The sequence below is a fragment of the Helianthus annuus genome, chromosome 13 (genome assembly GCF_002127325.2).
Source record: "Helianthus annuus cultivar XRQ/B chromosome 13, HanXRQr2.0-SUNRISE, whole genome shotgun sequence".
NCBI lineage: Eukaryota > Viridiplantae > Streptophyta > Magnoliopsida > Asterales > Asteraceae > Helianthus > Helianthus annuus.
The window spans coordinates 54,988,855-54,997,279 of record NC_035445.2 but is presented as its reverse complement, the minus strand read 5'-3'; the positions used below and the strand labels follow the sequence as shown (position 1 = coordinate 54,997,279).

The window sequence follows — 8,425 nt, the reverse complement described above, 5'->3', positions numbered from 1 at the left end:
ATGTGTTTGGCTAAACATGATCCTTCCACCAAAAATATAAGTCAGCTCATGAGAGTTGTACCTAGAGGTTCACAGAAATGGGTACATGAGGATTGATAAGTATTTTGGGCTTTAGAATAGTTTGCACATATATGGTACTGTTAGAGTTGTTAAAAAAAAAACCCTTTAGTTTTATATATAGCATAAAACTAATAATTTTGAGTTATAAAACCTTAAAAGATGGTAAATGAAAAGTTCATAAAAGAAAAGCGCATCTATCTATTATACTAAATGAATTCTCTTAGGCCACAAGGGCTATTCTTAGCCAATCATTTTGATGATGTGTACATGCTCTAAAGCCTGATAATTGGTTTTGAGCGGGATTTTGATTTCTCCTCTTTTTCATTCACGCGGTCGTCCCTCTGAATTTCCTTTTTTATTCTCCTATTTAATTGAAATTGAAGCTTCTTCTTCTAATCAAGAACCCTAAATCCCTCCATATTCTACTTGGGCGATTCCAAAGGTACGCTTTCATCATTCGATTTCATCTAGATCTTGAACAATAATCTGATGTATGTGTTCTTTTTTCTATCAAATTGGTTAGAGTTACTGAATCGGTAGATTGATTTACGACCTAGGGTTTATAAAGTGTGCGATTTGTTCGCCTTTTAGATCAAAACTGTTGATTATATAATTTGATTTCTCTTAACGATTGGATGTTATAAACGTCCGTGAGCTTGAATTGCATGTTCTGATGCAAGAATTGGATGTTATAAACGTCCGTAGCTTGAAGATTTCCTGATCAATGAGTGCATGTATGTGGTAGGTACCTCCCATGATTATAAAATTGTCTCAGTTTTAACTTTTTATATTCTTACTCGAGTGAATAAGTTGTGAAGATTTATGTTGCTAAAATTATATTTTACGCTTTTTTTTTCTATCTCGATAGGGTATTGTCAGGTCCAAACTGGATCAGTTGCAAAGATGTTTTCAGGTGTGAATTAGCATCTACTTTGCATAATTTGTTGTGGTTATTGTTTTTCATGCATCTTTTTATATTATATGTTATTGTTGTAGGTGCAATTTGCAGCCGGGAGGGATCTAAGGCCTGGACAATTGGGGAGTATGATACATACATTATCAAACTGGTAACTTTAGTCATTTTTTTTACTGTTATTTGTGCATATCGTATGTAATAATATTATTACATTGTTTTGACATGTTTTGCCATTTCATAGGTTAAGTACATCAGATAATCTACTCATCACAATTCAAGATAAGATAAAATGGGCTGACACAATGAGTGAGCTGGACAAGAAGCATAAAAAAGAAGCCGAAGAGAGAATGGAGGAAGTGAAAAAGACACTCTCCCTCAAGGTCAGCTGTATTTATTTTTCACATCATCATTTTCTTATATGTGAGATGGAAGCAGCCTCTCTATCTCTAGGGATAGAGGTAAGGTTTGCCTACATCTCACCCTCCTCAGACCCTACCCTATCGATAACTTTGCTATTTGTGGGATTTACTGGGTTTGGTTGTTATTGTTGTCGATAGTTTTGCTATTTGTGGGATTTAGTGGGTTTGGTTGTTGTTGTTGTTGTTTTCTTATATGTGAGAGAGATTAACAACGATGATTGTGGACCCGACCCCACTAATATATGCGCCTTAAAACAGAACAGTTTGACACCAGTTGAACTATATGACATGTTCCATTGCAACTTTGGTAGTGTGTCCTGTAATATTATAGGTATATTTGTATAATAGATATTACTTACTTTGTGGCAGAAGTCACAAACTATGAGCAGGCAAACATTGACTTTCGAGGCCCTGAGGAGATGTTCCCCGAACCAAGTGGAGTGATGGATTATGTTGAAGACCGAAGCCGACCTAAGAGGTAGGTCCTACCATCTCTAATGATTGTAGAAAAGGGTTATATCATTAAAGCATTTTCATCATTTGGTTGCTATTTATATGGTATGAGAACATATGAAGTAGTGATAGCCCAAATATCATAATATCATATTTAGCTGTTCCATAGTAAAAAAGATGAAATAAGTTACTTATAATAGTTAGTTTCCCTGGATAAATGAAGAGAACATAATGTGTTGTATCAACCTTTTGAACAAGTTGTATGTGGATTTTAAAAATGTTTTTACAGGAGGCACCACCCGTTGGGTTAAAGAGGACCAAAGAGCAATTAGTCTTTTGGGATGGGGATTGTTGCACAGGCTAGCTAGATTTCTCAACATTGTTGCACAGGCTAGCTATATTTCTCAACATATGTTGCACATGATTTTAAAATTTGTTGATTATGTATTTTATAATTTGATTTCTCTTAACGATTTTGTTTTATCGTATTCATCCTATTTTGTTGCCAACGAAAAAAGGTAAGGTTAAGTCTTTTGACTCTTTGTTGTTCAAGATTTTGAATCTTTAGAATACCCTTTTGTGTTTCTGGTAATTGGATGAGTTTTTGAACTTAGGTTTTGGGAGTAGTGTGATTTTTTTATAGTGGTGATTCAATAAAATTTTGAACTTTGGTTTTGAGGGTTTTGGTGATTTGATTTGAGATGTGGGCTACGTTTGTTTGATTACATGAAATCTTGAATACAATTGATGAATGAAAATGTTGTTTAAAGAAATTGTTTTGGGTTTTGAGGATTCTTGATATTTTTAAGAAATAAGAACCTGGTGCCATCAATGACTTAGATCATTGGAACTTTCTGGTAACACATCCTATCATTACTGTTCCTCATTTCATCATTTTTTTCATAGCGTGTTTCAATTTAATCAAGTATTTGTACAAATCCACCGCCTAGGGTTTAGTTTAGTTTACTTTAGTTTAGTTTTATCGGATTTTTTAGTTTTTTTTCTTAATCTTGATTAGTACAGAGATATGATGAGAACGGTACTGGTAAATTTCTTAATCCTATCATTAGTTTTTTTTCAACATTGTTTAACCGGTGTTGTGCAGGAAGAAATTGAAGAGCCGATGTGGGCGGATCTCAGCGTTTGTGATTCGACCAATGATGAGACGTATCTCTTTTTTCTTTAGTTATTGCATCTTCCTGTTACGCTAGGATATATAGATTGCCTGGATAATTTTGTTGATTATATTCTGTTTGCTAAATTTAATGTTCTTCGTTTTATTTTGGTTGCAGTGATGACTCATGGTTCAACATAAGCCATGAGTAAGCATCTAAGAACTCCTTGCTTCTTGCTTTGAGTTTTGGTTTTTTGTGCAGTTATCTTGAGTTAATATTTATATACATTTGTGTTGTATCTATAGGTTCCATCAATGCTCTTCACGCCAGTTAATCTCTATTGTTTTAGGTCCTGCAAACTTGATAAACATACAAGAACCAACGTCTCCAAAGCTCCCAGCCTCAGTCACAAAATCAAGAGGCAAAAACTATAAAATTAAGCAGTGGGAACAAAGAAAGGGTAAAGCCATCCCCAACAAGCAACATCCGGTCAAAACGTTCGTGTTGAATCTGCTCCTGGTAAGTTATGTGTGCTCATTTTTCATTAATATACTCTTTTGTTTTTTCATATAATCTAATGCATCTTTTGGTGGATGGGGTTGATGAAAATTGTCTCTGAATCATGTATTCAAAGGTAAAAAGAATGCCTGGTGAGTGTAGGATATAACTTTGGCACATGAGTTGAGCCGAGCTTGGCTCGAGCTCGGCTTGGTTCCAAAATGAGCCAGCCCGACTCACGTCGTTTTAAATCGAGTTTTTTTAGCTAGGTTTTTTTAATTTTTTCGAGCGAGCTACGAACCGGGCCGCAAGCTTTTTGAAAAACCCTCCCTTTCTAAAAGTCTTGGACTAAATTGATATCCTAAACCAATTGGTATTTAGATCGTTAATCAGGTACCGGTAATAGATAAACTAAAACGATTGAAGCCTACTAATATGGTATAAAACCCCAAAGATACTAGGTTTAATGTTAAATGTTTGTTGTTGCATAGGTGTATACGTGTTTTGTTCAGATTTATTTCTTAAAATAAAGAATGAATGTCATTTTCCACTATTTTATTTTCTTAATTGCTATTTTAAACGTCATTTCTTTTTATGTTTCCTTTAAATATAAATAATATATGTGTACATACACTTGCATGAATACATTAAAATATCCATATCTATGTAACTTCAATTAACTAGACAGGGCAATGCATTTGAAGTAGTTGCAAGAAATAGATCGAAGCTATAATGGCTCTTTAATCGTGTTATAAGGTCTTCGGCTATCTATATGATTCGAGAATAAAAACGATTTACTTAATCATATTTGATACATTTTAAATTTATATGATTCGAGAATAAAAACGAAAAAGTGGATGTTTGTGGACCCACCCAAGCAACTTGATTTGTTTTGACCCGTATTAAACTTTATTTGTTATCACCAGAAACCATTCCGACCCGGTACCCAACCAGCCCATTTTAGCAACCTCTTATATTATGTTTATGATTAAATTGTTCAGCTCCAACAAGAATAGAGTTTTCTCATTGACTATAAAAGGTTTAAGGATCTGATATTGTTAGTTGCTGATGTATTCATAGTTGACCAGTGAAAAGTCCAACTTCTGATGCCAATCCAAATCGAAGGGATAACATTGTGGTTGGGGCAACATGTAAGCAATGATCGGATTGATGTTAAAAAGCATAAAAGGTGGAAGTTTTATCAAGATTTTTATGTCTAAGAATGGAAGGTTAGTCAGTCCTACTTTAATAAGGTTAGTTATGATTTAAGGATGGTTTTGAATACAGAATCTGCTAGGTGCTTAAGAAAAAAAAAGCATATTTAACAAATCTTGAGCAACAAGTGCGTACATATAAACAATGCTTACCTGCATTATATTTTTCATGTAGTAAACACCATTTGGTTCTATATATAGATTTAGGTTCTCTCTCATCTCAAACCAGTCAAACTAGAAGTAGTTATAGGTATTTAAAGGATTGTCTCTTTTTGTTTTGAGTAAATTGCCAAAATCATCCCTGAGGTTTAGGCCTGTTTGCCAGTTTCATCCAAAATTACTTTTCCAAACAGCCATTCACATTTGGCATTTTTTGCCATTTTCACCTAAACCACTAACTTAGTTTACTTTTTCTGTTAAGTTGAAGAATATTTGGATGAAACTAGCAAATATAAAACCTCAGGGGTGATTGGATCATTAATAATCATCTAATTACCTTAATGAGTATTATGTGATATTGGATAGTAACAGAAAGTTTGATTGGTAAGTTCTTAAGATCATCTATACCCAATATATAATAATTGTTTGCATCACGTATCACAATTCTATGAGCTCAAGATTATCTTCCTCTTTCTATTATTTAATTTTTTCTATTTTATTTCTTAATGTTACAAAGTTAAAAAAAATGTAATACTAATAAAACATTTGTATTATTATGTCAGAACAGGTTCGCGCTTCTGTTTAACAAGGCCAGGGACAAAACGGCGCGGGTCTGCGATTATTATGTCAAAACAAGTTTGGTTGTTTGCTGGGAAGTGGCTGGAAAAGTCTTGTGCAGTCGTTGGCTGAAAGAGATGAGTTGGAACAACTTCTGGCTATGTTGTGGCAACAGGTTTTCAATGGCGACAACGACAAGTGGCTGTGGAAAATAGGTAACAACAAGGGGGGTTTTCGGTTAAACTGGTGCGCTATATCCTGGAAGATAGTTTTGACGGGGCTACAAGTAATGCAACGTTTTCATGGAGTAAATTGGCAATCTTGAAGGTTAATTGCTTCGTTTGGAGGGCCTGTACCAGGAGCATTCCAACTGTTGCGGCCTTGGCAATCCATAATGTGAATGTTTGTGACGGGAGGTGTAATTTGTACGACACTTATCTTGAAACTCCAGACCATCTCTTTGTTTGGTGTTGCTTCGCCAAATTGGTGTGGTGGCTGGTATGTGTTTGGCTGAACGTCCCTACCCCAGTTACTTACGAGTCAGTTGGCCAGATCTTAAATCACTGCAGAACATTAGGCGTGGAGAAGAACAAGAAACAGGTCTTTTACGCCAAGTTTTTGTTGACTATGTGGTCAATTTGGAGTGTGCGGAATGATAAGCAATTTAGTTGGAAGTATACGTTGGCTATTACAATTTTAAAGCAAGTCAAGGAGTGTTCGTACCAGGGGATTCTAAAAAGATTCAGCTAAAATCCAGGTATTAATAAGACGACAAATGTTGTTTACAAAGAAGTTGCTGAGCTTAAACGTAAATTAGTCTATAGATACCTCAAAGTTGAGAGTTCATTTGAACATACTTTTTTTATTAACTTTTCATTTTCCTATTAATGCTTTGAAGATGATAACTCTAAACAAGACCTTAATCTTATATCCAGCACACCTTAGACCAAGTGGTAGTGGTCCGAGTAGTGATGATGATTCGTAAGAGGAGGAGGATGATGATGATTGGTGAAAGTGATGAAGAGGGTGTGAAGAAGGTAAAATGTGTGGGTGAAATGGAAGAAGGGGAGATACGAGATGAAGTGATTGCTTGGAATGATGATGAAGAAAATAACAAGGCTGTGTAAGGTCCGATTTGGTCCGATTAGGTTGAACGGGTACACTTTGAATAGCCTAAATGTCTTCTTCTCCATCATCCAACTTTAAATTTGTTTGACCCATTATCTTTTTATATATATTTTATATAAAGTTTCAATGGTCGCAAAAACATTGTCGAAAAGTTATTGAATTTCACAATAGTTGTTAAAATTACTCTCTTTGTTCTATTCCAGCTGTATGATAATCAAATTAAAGACCGTTATGCTGATTTTGAGAAGATAAACACCGAAATGTTAGCAGTTTTCATGTACAGTGTTGTATGAATCTTGAAGTTTAAGGGGGCTATTGGTTTGTAACTTGCAATCACTATGGGTATGGGTTTACGTATAATAGAATGATAATGGGAATAGGTTTTAACGACTTGTGATTTTTCCGTATTCTTTTTTTTCAGTTCATTGTAATTTATAAGTTACATAAGTAATTGTAATTTAATAGTTACATAAGCAATGGAACGTTTTTATCATTTCAAAGTATATGTCAAACACTATTAAATATTATATTATTTACTTTGAGTAACTTTTTTTTTTCTTCTTGGTAAGGTTTGCCAAACATGGGTCTTAGCATGAAAAGATATCAGGTTATAAATCATATAAAAAAAAACTTTTATAGATATAGATTTTTTAACACAAACCATAACCCGTGAAGCTCACGGGTATAAAGACGTAATTCGATTGCATGAATTACTTGATAAGTTAGTTGGGCAACCCCCTTTATGCATCAATTATTGATAAACAAAGTCAAGATTGACTTTACATAACTATCAGTTCATTATAATTTAATATTTACATAAATAGCGAAACATTTGTTTCATTTTAAAATTTATATTTATAATTATTCTTTTTCATCACACCTGTTTATAATTACATTTGATGAGTTATCGTTTTGAATCATTTAAATGTCACCTTTTTTTTCTTTTGTTGCGTCAGTCTATGAACGTTGTGTTGTAATTCGGGTCGTGATCAAACCGCGCATACATGTTTGGTCTACTTGGTACACATATTGTATATAACACACGTACAGTGGGGTTATGGGTTCCGAGCCAGGGTGGTTGTGGTCCATAGACACCGATCTGTTGCAAATGGGCTTGGTCATGTAACGGGTCATAAAAAGAAACAAACCATATGTGCCGAAGCCATAACGTCCAAGTCACATTTCATATTCATTTATTTTAATTAAGTGTAATTTTATATTTGCTTTAGTACTAATACTGAAACAAATCTTTCATTAAAAGATTTATGAAAACACCGTTAAATAATATATTTTTTTTTTGAGGCCACCCGTGTAACACACGGGGTCTTAAGCTAGTCTTATATACATATAAGAATTAATTGCATGAATGCATGAATACAACGTAATATATATAAAGTTGAAAGAATTGTTGGAATAAATTGTAATTAATATGTATTTATGATGTCATAAAGCCTTACAAATGTGGATGACAAATTGGTATGAAGCTACGATTCTTGTAAAAGAAAAAGGCATAGAAACTTAAATGACATAATTTTAAGTAATAAAGACATTAAATTCATATCTTTGATATTATGGAAGTATTTCTACCATTTATATAAACAAGTGTAGACTTTGAACAAAACAAATATAAACTTGTCATTTTTTTTTGTACATAAATATTTGTCGTATGAGAGTTATTCTCTAAATACAAAGATACAATTTTTATGTATATAACTGTTTGTCGTTGAACCGGGTTAAAAGTATAATTACTTTTATACCCGGATATGATTTAGTCAAAAACTACTACGAGTGTAATAATGGCGATATATTATTATTATAAATATACAATTTGGTGTGTGTGTGTATATATATTGTCAATTTGGAACGAATCACCAACGTGTCGGCATGTCATGCTAAAAACACGAA

The 8,425-nt window shown here is 33.6% G+C and overlaps 1 protein-coding gene and 1 long non-coding RNA gene across 11 annotated transcripts; both read left to right on the top strand.

Moving 5' to 3' along the window:
* The first annotated feature begins 333 nt into the window (after window positions 1-333).
* Window positions 334-1,127, top strand: LOC110897825. Its single transcript, XR_002568975.2, has 3 exons — window positions 334-801; window positions 929-973; window positions 1,057-1,127. It is a non-coding gene; the product is annotated as an uncharacterized LOC110897825 (long non-coding RNA).
* Window positions 1,128-1,217: 90 nt separating this feature from the next.
* On the top strand, window positions 1,218-6,717 carry LOC110897824. 10 transcript variants are annotated; one of them, XM_035981566.1, is made up of 9 exons: window positions 1,218-1,356; window positions 1,765-1,873; window positions 2,138-2,238; window positions 2,954-3,015; window positions 3,141-3,170; window positions 3,269-3,482; window positions 4,542-4,690; window positions 5,403-6,149; window positions 6,328-6,717. In XM_035981566.1, the coding sequence occupies exons 2-7, from the start codon at window positions 1,846-1,848 to the stop codon at window positions 4,566-4,568; spliced, it is 462 nt and encodes a 153-aa protein (XP_035837459.1). In that variant the 5' UTR covers window positions 1,218-1,356; window positions 1,765-1,845; the 3' UTR covers window positions 4,569-4,690; window positions 5,403-6,149; window positions 6,328-6,717. The 10 variants fall into 10 exon arrangements, with proteins under 10 accessions (XP_035837459.1, XP_035837458.1, XP_035837455.1 ...); XM_035981565.1 differs by having other exon boundaries at window positions 4,542-4,714; window positions 5,398-6,149; XM_035981562.1 differs by having other exon boundaries at window positions 2,954-3,033.
* Window positions 6,718-8,425: the final 1,708 nt, after the last annotated feature.

Excerpts from the sequence above, each read along its gene's own strand:
- LOC110897824 (XM_035981556.1), top strand. The coding sequence starts at position 1,846 with ATGTTGAAGACCGAAGCCGACCTAAGAG. Across the intron at positions 1,874-2,137 it reads GACCGAAGCCGACCTAAGAG|GAGGCACCACCCGTTGGGTT; the intron begins GTAGGTCCTACC and ends ATGTTTTTACAG. Across the intron at positions 2,239-2,953 it reads TTCTCAACATTGTTGCACAG|GAAGAAATTGAAGAGCCGAT; the intron begins GCTAGCTATATT and ends GGTGTTGTGCAG.